This window comes from Microtus ochrogaster, unplaced genomic scaffold, assembly GCF_000317375.1.
Source record: "Microtus ochrogaster isolate Prairie Vole_2 unplaced genomic scaffold, MicOch1.0 UNK74, whole genome shotgun sequence".
Classification (NCBI taxonomy): domain Eukaryota; kingdom Metazoa; phylum Chordata; class Mammalia; order Rodentia; family Cricetidae; genus Microtus; species Microtus ochrogaster.
Window position 1 is genome coordinate 1,150,468 of NW_004949172.1, and position 18,097 is coordinate 1,168,564.

Here is an 18,097-nt window from a genome sequence, read left to right on the forward strand (position 1 = left end):
ATAGGATAGATAATACAGTACTTTCTTCGAGTTTGTCAAATACATAAGGACTAAACATTATGAATGTAATTCTTGCTTGATAATTGTTCTTATTGTATATAGTTTTCCTATGTTATAGTTAAAACCTTTTCTTTTTGTTTGACAAAAGGGGGGAAATGTTGTGGGATATTTGTACACTGTGTGAAGATGTGTTGCTGTGATTGATTCAATAAAAAGCTGAACTACCAATAGCTAGGCAAGAAAGGTAATACCACATGATAGAGTGCAGATTAATATAAATGGACTAATTTAAGTTATAAGAGCTAGTTAGGATCAAGCCTAAGCTATAGGATGTCCCCCCCCCCTTTTTTTGGTTTTTCAAGACAGGGTTTCTCTGTAGCTCTGGAGCCTATCCTGGAACTAGCTTTTGTAGACCAGGCTGGCCTCAAACTCACAGAGATCCACCTACCTCTGCCTCCCGAATGTTGGAATTAAAGGCGTGCACCACCACTGCCTGGCCAGTTATAAGATGTGCTTTTATAATTAATAAGAAGACTCCATGTCATTATTTGGGTGCTGGCTGGCAGGACAGAAAAGACTTACTACATATTATATACTTTACATATTATAATATATTATGTTTAAAATATATTATAATATATAAGTATGTATTACATTACATATATTATATATAATACAAATATATTATAACCATATATTATATACATAAATTATATACACATATGTTTATATGCATGTAAGTGTTTCTTTAAAGCTCAAACACCAATCAGCTGAGGTTCCCACAGTGGCCCACAAATTGCAGAGTCCCTCAGAAACCCCCACAACTAGAACATTCTGGAACCCTACAGCATCCCCAGGGAAGATGTCACAATGTTTCAGTAACTCATTTTACCGCCAAAGCCATCACCAGTCCCAGCCCCCTCCCCCAACAGCATTGGGATACAAAGTCACTTGGCGCATAGGTGAGCACCCACAAGCACACTTCTGCCCAGCATGGTTGTGACAGATCCGAAGCAAGGGATATGGTACAAAAATACTTTATTACAAAAGAAATCTGACCCAAACCTAATAATTTACATTGTGATCAGTGCTGCCCCAGACGCTCCTGGTTCCTCAGAGTGGAGGATGGGAGAAGAGAAGGGATTGTCCTTGGGTCCCTCCACTTCTGGGACTGAACAAAGAATCGATCAGCTATTGGATTCCAGACTGGGTACCTGGTGCCTGAGAAGAAGTGGGGCTACAAGTCCAGGGCAAGGGGTGAGATTAGGGCTATCTGTGCTCAGTAGTAGGTGCATGTGCGTAGGTGCAAAACCTGATCCTGGAGATTGGGGGGAAGCAGAACAAGGTCCTCACAGGTTCCAGAGAAGTGGTCCCCACAGGGCAGGGAGGCCTCTTCTCATGAGTCCGGGTCTGCCCCCCCATCCGTCTCAGCTGCTTCCTGGAGCTGGGGATGGGGGCACGGGCTGGCCGTGGCTTCGGAGGACTCCTGGGAAGGGCAGGAAGGTGGGTGGAGATGCAGTCGGAAGGAAGAAGTTTTGGGGGGTCAGTGGGAAGCCAGGAGGATCCTTCGAGGGAGACAGTGGGGGTGAGGAGCACGGTGAGGACAGGAGACCTGTGGAGCGAATGAGACGCGGTTTAGGGCGGGGAGGTGCCCGCTGAGCTGTCTCCAGGGTCCTGAAGGCCCCCAGTGCAGACTCTCACCATTGGAGCTCAGACGACTGTTGCTCTCAGGGGAGGCGATGACACTTTGGTCCGGGGATGGGTCGGGTTGTGACCCTGAGGCGGCCCGAGAGGCCTTTCCTCTTAGGATGTCAATGACCTGTGGGGAAATGAGGGTCACCTGGGGTCTTTCCAATCTTTATTCATTCTCTTTCCCTCTCTCTTCCCAGCCCTCCCTCCCTCTGTTTCTCCTTCCTTTTTGCTTCGGTCCCCCTCCTGGAAGGCATCCAGGTGAGGGCCGGCAGGCACTTCCTTTCTTTGTGACTCAGCTTCCCCTCACTGCCTCCCTTCCAGGCACTTTTGTTACCTCTCTTGCCTAAATTCCCCTCCCCAGGCCTGCCCACTCACCCTGCGGCTACGAGCCACCATGAGGGGCGTGTCATTGTGACAGTTCTTGAGGCCACTGTCAGCCCCGCTGCGCACCAGTGTGCGCACCAGAGGCAAGAGCCCTCGGCCAGAAGCAGAATGCAGAGCGGAGCTGCCGGAGTACATCTGAGCGTTCACATTGGCGCCATGCTGTGGGATAGGACATTCCGGTCAGGAGCTTAGCTCGTGGCCTCACCTGGCCTGGGTCAGCTGGGGGAAGGGGACAGGTGATCACAACTGGGGCCCACACGGGTGACCAGAACCTGGCAACCAGAGTCTTGTCAGGGGGCTGCGGTCAAAGACAGCAAAGGCAAGTAAGCCTGGAGAGTGGGTGCAGGAAGATCAAGAGTTCAAGGTTAACCTGAGCTACAAAGTAAGTTCAAGTCCAGCCTCAGCTACACGAGACTCCAAGGAGGGAGGCTAGGAGAGCTGGACACTGTGGTCCAGTCATTCAAGGGAGAAATCATTAAGGAAATGTTCTAGAGAGTGGATGGAATGAGTGCAGGACAGAAGGACAAGATGAAAGCCAGAAGCAGGGTCAACAAGGTCATCCCAGGTAAAGCCTAGGCTGGGTTGGGCGACATTTGCTGCCCCCCACAATGTGGCCGACCAAATCTAATTTTAAAAAGGGGTAGGGCATGGTGGCACACTCTCCAATTCCTGTACTTGGAAGCAAAGGCAGCCAGATCTCTGAGTCCAAGGACAGACTGGTCTACAGAGTGAGTTCCGGGATAGCCAGGAGGATATAGTGAGACCCTGTCTCAAAAAACCAAACCAAACCAAACATGATGAAACAAAAAATAAAAGATAAGCTTAAGGAATGAAGGAATGACTCATTGGTTAAGAGCATTACCAACTCTTCCAGAGGACAGGGTTTGATTACAGGCACCCACACGGCAGCTCACAACCATCTGTAAGGACAGTTCTAGGATATCTGACGCCCTCTTCTGGCCTCAGAGGACACTGCACACACAGGGTGCACATCTGGAAGCAGATAAACCAACCATGTACAATAAAAGGAAAAAAAAATCCAAGGAAATAGCACATGCCTTTAATCCCAGAACTCTGGAGGCAGAAGCAGGCAGATCGCTGAGTTTGAGGTCAACTCTATATAGTGAGACCCTTTCTCAAAAAAAGAAAGAAAGATAGAAAGAAAAGAAACTTGAACTTGCAAATGAGATGTTGAAGGGAGAGTCAGAGCCTGGGGCGAAGCAGTAACTAGAGTCTGAACTGGAAAACGGGGTTCTGGCCAGGGGTGGAGGTGACAGATGGACTGGCGTCAGAGGCGGGACAGGGAAGGGGAGGGTGGGTACGAACCAGCAGCAATAGCTGCACCATGCTCAGGCTGTTGTTCTCCACGGCATGTATGAGTGGGGAGCGGCCGCTCTTGATGTCCTGCGGGAGGGCAGGTCTCTCAGTCAACCCCACTTAGTAGGCTCTGAGCATCCCTCCCTTTGAACTGGCCTCTAGCGCTTTAGATCCTGGAACCCTCAGCGACCCTGGCGCCCTTCGCTAGCTCCGCCTCCTAGACCATCCCCTTCTCCCCCCCTCCCCCGGCACTCAAGGCCACACCCTTGACCGCCTGCCACCCTGGCTCACCACTGCATCGATGTCGGCACCACGCTCCAGGAGCAGCAAAACAGCCTCCTGGCACCCGGTGTTCACCGCTACGTGCAGGGCAGTGAGCCCTGAGGGAAGGGAAAACTGCAGTCAAGCCCCAGACTGTGTTTGGACCGTGGCAATCTCATCCTATCCTCTCTGGGGACTCACCTTCGTAATTGCGAGCCTCCAGGTCCACGGAGCCGGGGGTTGCATTGTCCAGCAGGGCCTGCAGGCAGCTGGGGCTTCGGTGCTCGCACGCCAGGTGGACTGCGGTCTGGCCGTGGCGGTCCAGGGCCATGGGACTGGCACCAGCTGTCACCAAGAGCCGGACCATATCAGGTAATGCAGTGATCACAGCCAGGTGAAGAGGGGTCTGGGGAACAGTGACGGCGAGGGATCAGAATCTTTCCACGCATGCATCTCGGGTTTTCTGAGTCTATTGATGGAAGCCTCTGACATCTCGCCCAGTTTAAGAGTCGGATACCCCTGTGATTACCTCAAAACCCAGAAAGTCTACCTTGACAGAACTTTCTTTGGTGGGGGGCGATGTGAGATAAATAGGATGTCAGGGAGCCCATGCTGACCACAGACTTGCTCTACAGATGAGGATGACCTGATGGTGGGTGTTCTTGCCTCCACCTCCCAACTGCTGAGACCGTAGTCCGTAATGGCTTTTGTTTTCTTGCTTCAGTTTTAAACATTTTAAGTATTTACTTTCTATGCATGTGGTATGTGTGTGCCCTGGTGCACCGGTGGAGGTCAATTGACAACTAGCAATAGTGAGTTTTTGACCTCAAGTTGTCAGGCCTAGAGGTAAGGACCTTTACTGGTCCAGACTTTGTTGTTGTTGTTGTTGTTTGTTTGTTTTAAGATTTCTATTATGTGCATAGTATTCCGCTTGCATGTATCCCTGCAGGCCAGAAGGGGGCACCAGATCTCATTACAGATGGTTGTGAGCCACCATGTGGCTGCTGGGAATTGAACTCAGGTCCTTTGGAAGAGCAGCCAGTGCTCTTAACCTCTGAGCCCTCTTTCCAGCTCCCAAGAAAAGGCAGTGCCTGTTGTATGTCCCAGGCTGGTCTCAAGCTCTCTATTTCCCATGCTCAGTTCCTGTCCAGTCTCCCAAACGCTAGGTGACAGATACGTGCTACCATGCCCAGATCCACCCGGATGCTGGCTCCCCGCTGTGCCTCTCCTCTGGGACTCCTCCTTCCCAGGAGCAGGAACCCCCAAAGCCCCAGGGTGACCTCACCTGCCGCAGGTTGTTGTGGACGTCCAGCTCCCGGCCTCCCTGCTGGAAAAGGATAACCAACCGGAGGGCAATTGCCTTGTTGTTCTGGACCACTGCGATGTGGAGAGGCCTAAGGGGACACAGGAACAGTCACTGGCATTAGGGACTGGTCACTAGGCTGCCGAAAGGGCTGTGCGGGATGCTTTGTAAGACTTTTAGAGTACAAGCTTCTTTGTTTGTTTTCCGAGACAGGATTTCTCTGTGTAGCCCTGGCTGTTCTGGAACTCACTCTGTAGTCCAGGCTGGCCTTGAACTCACAGAGATCCGCCAGCCTCTGCCTCCTGAGTGTCGGTATTAAAGGCGTGCGCCACCACCGCCTGGCTGAGTACAGTTATTTACAACCATCTTGGGACAGCCCGAATAGGCTTCCTCTGGTATTATGACAGCCTTCACCCCCTCCCCAGCTCCCTGGCTTCCACCTGCCCTGACAGTCCCTCACGTCATAGCCAGAGAAATATTTCCAAATATGCCTTCCCCTCTATTGCTCACTTGATCAAAGGTCCCATGTGAGTTATTAAAAAATTGGATAATTTTTGGCTTTAGGGGTGCTAGGAACAAACCCTTCTACTGGATAAGTGGGGCCTCTATTACTGAGCCTCACCCCAGCCCCTCACTGGGGGATTCTAGGCAGGGGCTCTACCACTGAGCCACACCCCAGCCCTTCACTGGGGGATTCTAGGCAGGGGCTCTACCACTAAGCCACACCCCAGCCCTTCACTGGGGGATTCTAGGCAGGGGCTCTACCACTGAGCCACACCCCAGCCCCTCACTGGGGGATTCTAGGCAGGGTCTCTACCACCGAACCATGCCCCCGGCCCTTCATTGGGGGATTCTAGGCAAGCGTACTGCTGCTGAGCCACGCCCCAAGTCTTCACATCATTTTTTTCCTGTTACTATATAACTTAGGATGTCCCTGATCTCACTAAATGGCCCAGGCTGTCCTCAACTTGATGACAATCCTCCTGTCTCCTGAATGCTAGGATTATAGGCTTGACCATCACACATGGATAGGCCCTATGTGAGTGGGTGTCTACCTGTGCAGCTCAGAGTGGCATCAAACTCGCAGTCCTCCTGCCTCAGCCTCCCAATGCTAAGTTGTTTTGTTCTCTTCTCCCATTTCCTTTGACAGCATCTCCATGCTCTCTCTTCCCTCTGCTCTGGACACACTGGCCTCCATGCTGTGTACCCGAGACATATCCATAGGGCTTGCCACCCTCACCCCTGCCTCTGCTGAGATACCATGGCAGGCTCACATGCCCTCTCCTCTCCCCTGCCACATTTGCCTCCATGTTGCTCTGGGCTCATCGTCCACTTTGCAGTCACATCCTGTCCGAGCCTCTCCATGACAGCATCTGCTGTACTGAGCAGGACGACATTCCCTGCCCAGAGGATGTACCTGACAGAGAACAGGTGTGCAGTGACTATGCCCATCCTAATGGTCACCCTGATGCCTTCCCCAAGCCACAGCTTCCTCATCTGTGAAGTGGGCACGTCTTGGTCATACATTGGGTTCAGCCTCCACCCAAAGACATCCCAGGGCTGTCCGCGGAGTACAGGCTTTGACTAAAAGCAGGCAAGGCCAGGTGTGGTGGTATATACATTTGATCCCAGGACTCAGGAGGCAGAGGCTGGTGGATCTCTGTGAGTTCAAGGCCAGCCTGGTCTACAAGAGCTAGTTCTAGGACAGGCTCCAAAGCTACAGAGAAAACCTGTCTTGAGAATAAAAGGAGGAAGAAGGAGCCACGTGGGTTATGGGTCATGGCTCTGTAGCTGTTCCGCAGTGTAGAATGTCCTGACAGAGTGACGGACCCATTCCCTAGCTCAGGGAGCCTTCTGTTTCCCACAACCTGACAATTACCTCTGCTGCTCACTCAAGGTCATGCCCTTTGGCCATGGGAGCAGCTGCACAGCAGAGGTGTGAGAGACCATCATTCCGCCAGTGCCCCAATTACCCCCTCCCCACCTAGGAAGGCCACATCAGCCTCAGCATTTCCTCCGGGATTCCCCAAAGCTCCCTTCAGACTCAACTGTGCTCCCCACGGAAGCACTTGCCCCTTTCCCAGGGATCGCAGACTGCCATTCAGAGGGAGCTTTGCATCTGTTGGTGCATGGGGACAGAGGGAGAGCAGCGTCGGGCAGACTGCATGTCCTTGTGCTGCATGGCCTTTATTTCACATGTGTGTGAATGTGGTGTATGCATGTGTATGTGTTCCCTCGTGAGCCTCGGGCTCTCCACCTTACTTTCAAGTTTTTAATTTCTGCTACCAATGTCTCAGTATGTCAATTCCTGACTGATATGGAACTCACTGTGGAAACCAGGCTGGCCTCGAACTCAGAGATCCCCCTGCCTCTGCATCCCCCGTGCTGGGATTAAAGGTGCGTCCCACTATACCTGGCTTTTATTATTCATGCGTGAATGCCTTTATTGTGTACGCACAAGCAGGTGCATATATGCCACAGCACACATGAGGACAGAGGACCTGCGGAGGTCAGGACTCCTTACCCACCATGCGGGTTTTGGGGATCAGTCTCAGGCTGTTAGGCTTGCTTGCGGCCTCTCTTCTCCCTGAGCCTCCTCACCTATCCCTCTACCATACTGATTTCATTATTTTCTTTTTTTCTGCTTTTCCTGGGAGTGTGGTGTGCAGGTATGTTTTTGCACTTATGTGAGTGCACGTGTGTGCATACACATGCGTGGTGATGTCAGAAACTGTCCTCCATCCCTCCTCCACCTTACTTTTTCAGACAGTCTCTCCTTGAGCTTGGGGCTCACTGGGTGAGCCTCCAGGATCTTCCTGCCTTTTCTCCCAGCTGAGATAGGCAGCCTGAGCTTTTCACTGTGTGCTGCGGTTCCAAGCTCAGATCCTCTAGGCTTGAGCAGCAAGTGCTTTACCCACGGAGCAACCGCTCCATCCCTGGATGACCTTCATTGAACCTATTTACTAGCCAATCACAGAGGCTGCGCATCCAAAAGGGAGGCGGGAAGTCTGAGACTAACAAGGGCTGCAGAGTGAGATTCCATCATCAAAACAATGCTTTTGGAGCCAGTGGTACTGGTGCACGCCTTTAATCACAGCACTTGGGAGGTGGAGGCAGGCGAATCTCTGTGCGTTCGAGGTTAGTCTGGTCTACAAGAGCTAGTTTCAGGACAGGCACCAAAAGCTACAGAGAAGCCCAGTCTCGAAAGTTAAAAAACAAAACTTATGCAGTACAAAGAACCCCTACCCAGAATCCCCAGTGAGGGGTTGAGAGTGTGACTGGTAGAGGCTAGGACATGCAAGGCTCTGGGTTCTAGTCTCACCATTACAAAAAAAAAAAGCAAAAAGTCCATTAATGAAGCATCTACTTTCTCACGTGCCAACTGCCTTTCACTAACCAGATCTTTGCGAAGGCAGAAAGGTACAGTGAGCATCCAGAATCCACAGTTCAAATTATCTCCCCACATTATTTTGAGGGAGCGCTGAAATCTCGGGGTCCGAGGGGCTCGGGTGAGGAGGGGCACATTCCACCAGAAATGCATACTGGCCGTCAGAGCTCCCCAGCGAAAGCCTGGGGCAAAGTACCTCTTGCGTGAGCCTGGCTTTCCTTCCTACTATAGCGCCGCAGGCCAGGCCAGATTACAATCGGCGAATCCCTGAATCTGGATCCAGATATTGTGAAGCCGATTGAAATCGAAAATACTGGGGGAGGGGCGGGCCCTGAATCCCCTCCCAGTTTGGCTTCCCTTCGTCCCTCAGCAGCATCTCCCTAGACTCGCAGCCAGCCAGGGTCCCTCCCGGCGCGGGCGGGGTTAAGCGAGGGCAGAGAGCGAATGATTTCAGAGAAACGGTCCAGGCTGCAGTTCCCATAAATGCGCGGGCCGCAGGGGGTGGGGCTGGGCTGGAGGAAGTGGGGACGGGAGGGGCAGCCCAGCCCTCGGACTTCCAGTAACAGGTCTGCGGGGCGGGGCCGGGCTTCCTGCTCCCGGGGGAGGGAAGCCTGGCCAGCTGGGGATCTACCCGGCCATACCCTGGCACCCCAACTTCCACTCTCCCGGTGGGGGAGGAAACAGAACCCCGAGTCCTCCAGCCTTGGGGCCCCTCTTGCAGCTTTACTGGGCCCAGCCTCAGCTGGCTTCTGGTTCCCGTATTCCCGCCTTCACACCAAGGTCTTTCTTGGGACTTCAGAAACACACATAAGTTTACTGAGCAACGACCCCCCCACCGCGCCCCAAGTGGCTTCTCTTTCTTCCACGTTCCTTGAAAGACATGAAACTGCAATACTCCAATCTTTACATCTTTGGGGGGGGGGGCACACACATCCTAAGACAGGCAGCTTCATTAAAATATGGGACCACAGTTTTACAGCGGGCCGGGGTTTAGTTTATATAAAGTTTGCTTGATTTCTGGTGCATAACCGAGGGCTATGACTCCTGAGCCCCTCCCCCAGTGTAACCTGATATTGTTTTGAAATTCTTCCATTTTCTTTAAAATGCATGGAACCACTATCATGTTTTGAGACAAGGTCTCGCCACCCTCAGCCCTCCGCCTGCCTTTCCAGTGCCGCGATTACAAGTGTGCATGTGCACACCACTGGCTGAAATACTCACTTTCTTCAACAAAGGACTGAAAACTTGGGCAGTTGGTCCTTCCATTGAGATCTGTGTAAATATCAGGTCCCCAAATTACGCACCCCCCCATCTCTTTCTTTATTCCCAGTTCCTCCCTGAGACTTAAGGCATGTACCCCATGTCTCTTGCAGAAAGATTCGGACTCCAGATGGCCTTACTCTGTAGCCCAGGCTAACCTCAAGCTGGAGAGGACTCTCCCTGAGCTTGCTGGGAATATTCGAAGCTTAGCCACCATGCTGGCTTTCCCTAAGATTCTTGTCTCCCTGAAAGAGGCCAAGTCCGGACAACAGGCTTCTGGTTCTCTAAGATTTAGACTTAGGGTCCCTGGCCAGCCTCCCTGCCCTGCCCTCCCCCAGCCTGTGTGAAGTGGGGTTGGTGGCGCAGGCAAGCTGCCAGAGTTTGGCCTGCTGCCCATTCCGGTAAGTCTCGGCCCCAGCGGAAGGGGTTAAGGTTGGAGGGAGCGCCTGAGGGAGTGAAGGGTGCTGACGTGGGGAAGGCAGAGCAGCTGGGCTGCGGTCAGGTTCTGCGGGAAGGGATTTCCCCAGCCGGCAGCTGAGGCAGAAGTGTTTGCGTTGGGGGCAGAGGGGGGGGGGCGGGGGGGAGAGATCTGGAAGAGGGGTGAGGGGCTGTGAATGCAGACTGCACCTTGCCACCAGACCACAGACAGCTCACCCCTGGGGACAGCTACAAATTAAACCTCTGCATTTGGCCCCTGGAGTGGGAAGCAGATAGAGTTTTATTGAGTCTTTAATGGACCTCTGACACTTTCTCCTGCTTGAACTCACCTGGTAGCCTACAGCCTCCCCAGGGCAGCTCTGTGCAAACATTGCCTACTCAAGTATTGAGCGCTTACTGTTTGCCCAGTCCTGGTCTGTGTACGCTGGTGTATACACCATTGTGTAAGGTCTATGACGAAGCCTGGTTTCCAAACAGAAACGGAGGCTCCAGAACATCAAGCCAGCAGTCCAACCCTTCTCTACACAAATGGGCCAATTGATCTCTGGCTAGAGAGTCCGGATCTCAAACCAATTCCCACATGAGAGTTCCTTATATTTTCCATTTCAATCAAATGATAATCCCAGTATGTGGGAGGCTGAGGTAGGAGGATTGGGTTGCTGTGAGTTATAAGCTGACGTAGGATACATAGTGAGTTCCGGGCCACTCACTTCCAGAGCGAGACCCTGTGTCAATGTAAATGAAAAAGCTGGACATGGCGGTGCAGGTCTGGAATCCTAGCACTGGGGGACGGGAGTAGGATCTATGTAGTCCTAGGCTAGGTAGTGAGTTCTGGGCTAGCCTGGACTACATGTGGCCTTTACTCAACAAAACAAAACAGTTAATCTTTTCCAAAGAGGGACATACTTACAATTCCTGCTTTTACAGAGAGGGAAACTCAGGTACTGAGGAGGGAGAAACAGCTGGGATTCACACCCAGGTTAACTGAACAGCTGTCAACTGCATGGGGTGTTCATTATATGCTGTGCCCAGGCATAGACTGCCCTCTGATCCGAGAGATAAACCAGACTGTTGGGAAATCAGCTCAGTGGGCTATGGCCGTGAAAGAATGACGTGGACTAGAAGAGAAACGATCCAAGATTGGGAGGAGGCCAGGGTGAGGGCTGCTTTACTCTGCATCCACCCTGAAAACAGGCACTATGGGTTCACCATACAGTGACAGGCACGCAAAACAGCTGCCAAGGGCTTCTTTGGTGCTGGGGGAGGAACCTGGGCCTCGTGTGTGTGTGTGTGTGTGTGTGTGTGTGTGTGGTGTGTGTGTGGTGTGTGTGTGTGGTGTGTGTGTGTGGTGTGTGTGTGTATGTGTGTGTGCTTGCACTAGGCAAGCAAGCACTCTCCCCACTGAGCTTCATCCCCCAACCTCAGGTTGGCTTTGAACTCATGGATTCTCCAGGCTTTACCCTTAGCGTCCCCAGAACAAGGCTTACCATGTGCACCGGCACCCTGAGCTCTAGCCCAAGTTTACTGACACATGACCTATGACACGCTAGACTCAAACCTCTCATGTGTGTGTGATACCTCCAAAAAATCAGCACATAAAATGCAGTTCCCAGAGCTGGGCATGGTGACGCGCACCTTTGATCCCAACACTCAGGAGGTGGATGAAGGCAGAGATCTATGCAAGTTTGAGGGAGCCTGGGCTCACTCTGTGAGTGAGTTCCAGGCCAGTTAGGGCCACAGAGTGAGACCTTGACTCAGGGCAGGGTGGTGGTGGCACAAGCCTTTAATCCCAGTACTCAGGAGGCTCTCTGTGAGTTCGAAGCCAGCCAGCCAGGTCTACAGAGGGAAACCCTGCTTTGGAGAACCAACCAACCAACCAACAAACAAAAAAGCAATGGGAGACCCATAGAAGCTCACAACCGTCTGTCACTCCATTTCCAGGGGACCTATGACCTCTTCTTGTCTCCTCAGACACAGACATTCACACAGACAAAACATCCATGTATGTAAATAAAATTTAAAAAAATGAAAACAAAGAAAGATACAGTTCTCGTTTTTTTGGATTATGATAAAAATTGAGAGGTTGGGGGTGTGGCTTCCTGTTAGAGCAAGCCGAGGAGCGTGCATGAGGCGCAGTCTCCCACCCCCACAGCAGCCCTAGCCAATGAGAGCTCTTCAGCACCCATTTTCCATAGGAGGGAACCGAAGCTCAGGGGGACAGATTGTTCAGTGTCAGCGAGCCATGGAGGCACATTCTAACGGGGGTCAGAACCTATCGTCCCCACACTCCGTCACTTACGTGTCTCCATCCTCATCTGCACGGGTGGCCAGGGCAATGTCAGCGGAAAGGGGGTGTTCCACGGGGCACATCCTGGGGTAGAGGTGCGTGGGCAGGTTCAGCAGCGGAAAGGGGGGTCCCACCGTTGGGGTAGGGTAAATGGGCACCAAAGGTCCTGAAGAGAGCAGAAACAAAAAAGGAAGAGCCAGGTGAAGCCAAACCCTAGACTCTTGGCTAGGGTTCTCTCCCTTCAAGCCTTGGCATCCTCCCAAATCTCCTGCTCCCATTCCCATGTAGCCCAGGCTGATCTTGAACCTCACACCCCTGATCCCCCTGCCTCTGTCTCTTCAGTGCTGGAATTATTGACCCGCATCACTTCACTTACTATGTTACCTCCATATACAATCATTTAACTTTTTTCTCTGTATGTGCATGTGCCTGAGTGTATTTATGTATTTATGTGCACCACATTTGTGCACGTGCCCATGGGGGCCAGTAGAGGGCGCCAGATGCCCTGAAACTGGAGGTATAGGGAGTTATAGGTTCCCACAATATGGATGCTGAGCTCTGAAGTCAAATCCACTACAAGAACACTAAGTCCTCTCAATTGCTGAGTCATCTCTCCTGCCCCAAGGTCCCTTTTCTTTTAAAGATCTATTTCTAGCCATTACTTTAAAAAATTATACTATTTTTTAATGCATATGGATGTTTTGCTTGCATGTACGCATGTGCACCACACGCCTGCCTGAAGCTGTCAGAGACTAGAAGACAGCCTTACACTTTTAGGACTGAAGTTACAGATGGTTTTGTGGGCTGTCAGACCTGGATGCTGGGAACACAGCTAGGTCCTGTGCAAGAACAGCAAGTGCTCTTAACCACTCAGCCATCTCTTTAGCCCTCACCCCTCAATTGAAGCACTGTGTCACTGTGTTTTTAGCCCAGACTGGTCTCATGGAGATCCTCCTGCCTCAGCTTCCCAAGTGCTGGGATTACAGGCATGAATCACCATGTTTGGCTACCCCAGGTTCTGTTAGCTCCTCAAACTTGATCCTCAAGGCCCAAGACAACGTTCTCGTTCCTGTCTCTCCCTAGCTCCTGCACCCTTCGTCCCTCACCCCATCCCTCATCCCCATTCCCTCGTACGACGCATGTCTTCTCTCACAAATGTCTGGCCTCCATCCATCTACAGAAGAGACCTTTAAGGGCAGAGAGAGACCTGTCACCACCCAGCAGGGGTACCCCAGTTGCAAAGTTACACTGTGAATAATTTTGTAGCTGGTGGACTAAAGATCTGGTGTTGGGTGCCAGGTAAACACGATGGGTCTGGGGAGCCAGGACAGTCAGGGAACTTGGCCCCAGACCCCTTTTAGATGGAACTGTTGGGAAGGACCAGCGCAAAGATGCGAAAACAGAGGCCAGGGTTCTCATTAGGAAGAGGAAGGCCTCCTGTTCTGCAGCTTGACGTCCTCCCGCTGATGCATGGGTAGGCTAGAAGCTGCAGAAAGAAGCTAGAGGGCCCAAGGAAGCGGGGTCGGCAGCTCGGGGTTACTGCAGGGGGATGCCTCTTCCTTGATATAAAGCTTGGGGAGAAGGGTACCTGGCTTTCTGCCATCTGACCAGCTTTGGCGTTCCCTTTCCCCAGTCCCACCTTTCCAGGCCCCTGAATCCCTTCCCTCCGACCCGAGTCCTTCAGTTTCCGAATTCCTTAGCTGTGTTCCCCTTCCTAGAACCCTCAGTCCCCCGAGTCGGCCCCTAGGGCCACCTGACCCTCGTGAGCACGCACAGTTGGCTGTGTAGAATGCTAGCTCTGTTTGCTAATTCCTCCTAACCTGCGATATTGGGGTATTGGAGGCTCTGAGTGTCGTGTTATCATTTAGGCCTGTGATCTAAACACGGGGGTGCTCAGAACCCTAGTGCCTTTCTCTCAACCCCTATGCCCCGTGAAATCTCAGTTCTCAAGATTTAACCTAAGGTACCAGTCTCTTTAGATCCCTGTTCTGTTTCTATGGCCCCCCACATATCTGCATGCCAGAACCCCAGTTTCCAAGGCCTGAGTGGCAATTAATGGTTCATAGTTCTTAACATCTGGTCCCTCCCAGCCTGAAATTCTGTGCCTCTGGGATACCATGGGACCCCATATCTGCGCCACTGGACACTGTCCCCTGACAGCTCCCATAAGACATTTGACCCTTGGGCACCCCTCTGACCTCTTGGCACCCTCATGGTTGAGCTCCAGGGCTTTGCAGCCTGTTTCAGAGCTGTCTCTAAGACACTAGCTTAGAGTCCTAGGCACCATCCTAGACTTCCAGCTACCAGGAATCCCATCTATTTGTGTCCTGTGCTCTGCTGACCTCAGGTGGCCCCCACCCGGCTCTGACACTCGCCGGGGAGGCTACTCACCCTGGTAGTAAAGCGCCTCCGGCCTGGCCACGCCGTGTGGGGGCCCAAGGACAGCCAGGGTGTCGCAGCTGCTGCGCAGGGGGTCCTGGGTTCCGGCGAGGGTGCGCGGGGCTGTGGGCTCCGGGGATGTGGGGCGCAGTGGGCGTTTGCGGAGCGGCAGCGCGGCGCCCGGGGCGCCCTTGGGCCGGGTGCGCAGGTCCACGGGCCCCTCGTCCATGGCCCCCGCGGGGCATCGGGGCATCGGGCCGCCCGGAGACGCCGGGACGCGCGGCAAGCTCGGCACGGGAAGGCGGTCTCGCCGGGCTGCGGGACTTCCCCTGCTGCCGACTGAACTGAAGGGACTTTTGTCAGCCGGGGCGGCGCCCGCCTCCCGCCTCCCCGCCCCCGGGCCCCCAGGGCCACCCGTCCGCCCCAGGGGTTTCCTGGACCCGCGTCTGGGAGGCGGAGCCGGGGCTCCTGGTCCCCACCCGCTGCTCTGCACAGCTGCCTCTGGCCCAGAGCTGGGTCTAGTCCTAGAGAGATAGTCTCTCTCTCTCTCTCTCTCTCTCTCTCTCTCTCTCTCTCTCTCTCTCTCTCTCTCTCTCCTTCCTTGTTTTCTTAGACTGAAGCCTATGTAGCCTAGGCTAGCCTCGACCTGGCTATGAAGCAGAGGGTGGTCTTGACCTACTGATCCCTCCTGTTTTCACCTCGAGTGCTGAGAAGACACCTGCTCCAAGGGGCCTTGATTTTTCTTTCTTTTTCTTAGATCAGGAATTAAGTAGCCCAGGCTAGCCTTGAATTTGCTACTGTAGCAAAGAATGACCTTTAACTCCCAATCCTGTCTTCTCTCCCAGAAGCTAAGGCTGTGGACCTGGACACCGTTAACCAACAAAATTTTCTGTTGTTTGAGCAGGGACCTCCTGCATGCCTGGGATCCAGCCACTCAGCCCCTTCTGTTTCCTGTCTCTGAGTTTCATGGCGTGTCTGGTTATCAGAGTCTACGTTTGTGAGCAGCCTCCCTTTTTTTGACTCTATTGTCACAGGCCCCATCTTTCCCTTAGTGTTTCTGAGTCTTCCAGCCACCTCCTCTGACCCCAACCGTGCAATTCTTGGAGGCCACAGGATTGCTAGGACGTGGGTTCGAATCCTGATTCCTACTTCCTCTTGGGTGACCTTGACCATGCACTTCCGCCTTGAGTTGCTCGTCCTCCCCCCACTTTTTGCAATACTGGAGCCTAGGAACTTATGCACAGCAAGCAACTGTCCTAGCACTGAGCTATGGCCCAACCTTCTTTTTGCTTTCCAATCTGCCCAAGCATTTCCAATCTGTATTTGCTCGGTAGCCCAGGATGACTTTGAACTTGGAACTTCCTGCTGCCTCTTGAGGGGTGGGGATGACAGCCTGCACCATCAGGGTGCGAATGAAAAACCCAGCCCAGGGCAGGGATTGATTTTTGGCTGGTGCCCAGGCCCTAGCTACACTCTGTCTTCCTTGTGCCTCGGGGCTTGCAGGCCACAGGGTGGACAAGCATGTGTGTGTGTGTCTGCTTGGTCCCTGCCAGCCAGAGGTCTCAAAGGAGAAGTTAGTACCGATGAATCCCAGATGCAGAGGGAAGAGACCTGGAGACAGATCCTGCGAGATGAGAAGTGCAGATAGAGGTTGGGCCAACAGGCCGCAGTTATGGCTCAAGGCCAGTCACTTGTGGCGCTTGGGGGTGCAGGCTGACTCGCTCAGCTTCCCCCACTTCCCTTCCCACCCTGAGGAGGGGCTGGCGGGTGGGGAACAGGCCCGGCTGGTTGGGGCCCTGACTCAAAGGTACAGGCGCTGGGGAGGCGGGGCAGAAGCTCTCAGCCTCCTCAGGGTCCGCCCTGGGGCGGGGCAACAGTTCGGGGCTTTCCCGGACATCCCTGGAGGTGGAGCGGCCACTGGGGTTGAGTCCAGGTCACTGAGTCACAGGGAGGCGGATGGGGGGGAGGCGGTTGGAGATTTAAGGAGGCAGAGACATGGGCACTGCGCTGCGAACCTGCCCAGAGGATTCACGAGGTCCCCTGGTTCTCTCTCCGGATGTTCATGCGTTTCTACAAAACTATCCTTGGGTCCTTTGTCCCATGTTTCCTGACTCTTTTAGGGTCTCTGTAGCGCAGACTGGCCACGGACTAGGGACAATCCTCCTGCCTGCGCCTCCAGAGTGCCGAGATAACAAGTGTGAGCCACCTTCTCCATTTTTCTGTCCCTTTTTGTCTCTGCACCCTCCGTGGTCCTGGAACCATGAACGTGGGTGTGGAGCCTGTGAGGGGACTTTGGCCGGCTGGGGCCGCACCCAAGTGGATGGTTAACCTCGTCTGTGGGATTCGAGGAGCCAGATGACCTTACCTGTTCCCACTGCGTTTGTCTCTCTCTGGCTGTCTCCCCACTCCACAGTGTGTATTAAGGTGAATCAGGGGAGAGGACCAGACCTGGGTTCAAATCTCACCTCCAAGCCACCCCAAGGAGTTGTGTTTGTCTGTAATTCTAACTACTCAAGAGCTGAGGGGCAAGAGCATAGAAAGGTTTGGGTTAGCCTGGGCTACAGAATGAGTTGAAGACCAGCCTGGACAACCCATGGAGACTATCTCAACAAAATGAATCAATAACTACCACCGTGGGGGCTGAGGCAGGAAGGCCAGGAGTTCAAGGGCCAGCCTTAGCTACCTACAGAAGCCAGCCTGGGCTACATGATCCCCCAAATGAACAAGTGGCCAGTAAGTTGCTAGCCACCGAGCTGAACAACTCGAGTTCTATTCAGAACCCACGTGGTTGAAGGAGAGCGCTGACTCTCACAAGGTGTCCTCCTGAGACAGGTCCTCTCCATGCCCTGCCTTGTATGCACACACAAACACACACGAGACAAATAATTGTTATACATATGGCACAAATGTAGTGCTGGGGTCCTGTCCCCAATGACCGTCCGCCTGTGTGAGCCGAGAGAAGTCAATCATCTCGAGACTCAGCAAGGCAACGTCACCTCTGCCTGCCACCGTGTGGGTGGGGAGGCCGTAAAGTGAGAAGAGGAATCACCCTGGGAAGGAGCAGGGTGGATTTAGCATCTGCTAACCCACTCCTCTGGGTTCCCCAGGCCCAAGAGAGTTTAGGAGCTCTGACCACTAAACGAAAGCTGGGGGCAGGGCATGACTTGGGACAGGTAAGATGGCGGCTTGACTTTCACAAGATTGGAGTGGGTGACACAAAGTGTGTGTGTCACACTTGGGGGCAGCATGATGCTGGGGGAGTTGGTGTTTGGTGCTGGTATGTGTGTAAAGATGGAGGAGGGAACAAAAGAGCCTGGGGAGAAGGATCTGTGGAAGAAAAGCAGGGTCTGAGGAAGGAGGTGAGGGTCTGAGGGAGGAGGTGAGGGTC

The 18,097-nt window shown here is 53.2% G+C and overlaps 1 protein-coding gene across 1 annotated transcript; it reads right to left on the reverse strand.

Moving 5' to 3' along the window:
• Positions 1-759: 759 nt before the first annotated feature.
• On the reverse strand, positions 760-15,053 carry Bcl3 (B cell CLL/lymphoma 3). Its single transcript, XM_005370316.2, has 9 exons — positions 14,722-15,053; positions 12,343-12,496; positions 4,940-5,048; positions 3,856-4,060; positions 3,685-3,773; positions 3,403-3,480; positions 2,068-2,235; positions 1,702-1,819; positions 760-1,612 (listed from the first exon to the last, which is right to left on the reverse strand). Exons 1-9 carry the CDS (start codon positions 14,960-14,962, stop codon positions 1,428-1,430), a joined length of 1,347 nt encoding a protein of 448 aa, XP_005370373.1. The 5' UTR covers positions 14,963-15,053; the 3' UTR covers positions 760-1,427.
• Positions 15,054-18,097: the final 3,044 nt, after the last annotated feature.

What these genes read in the sequence shown, in the direction of transcription:
- Bcl3 (XM_005370316.2), bottom strand. Translation starts at nt 14,962, where the DNA reads ATGCCCCGATGCCCCGCGGGGGCCATGGACGAGGGGCCCGTGGACCTG. An exon ending in GGAGGCGCTTTACTACCAGG is followed by an intron (nt 12,497 to 14,721) that starts GTGAGTAGCCTC and finishes TGCTCTCTTCAG; the next exon opens with GACCTTTGGTGCCCATTTAC. An exon ending in GTGCCGACATCGATGCAGTG is followed by an intron (nt 3,481 to 3,684) that starts GTGAGCCAGGGT and finishes GCCCTCCCGCAG; the next exon opens with GACATCAAGAGCGGCCGCTC.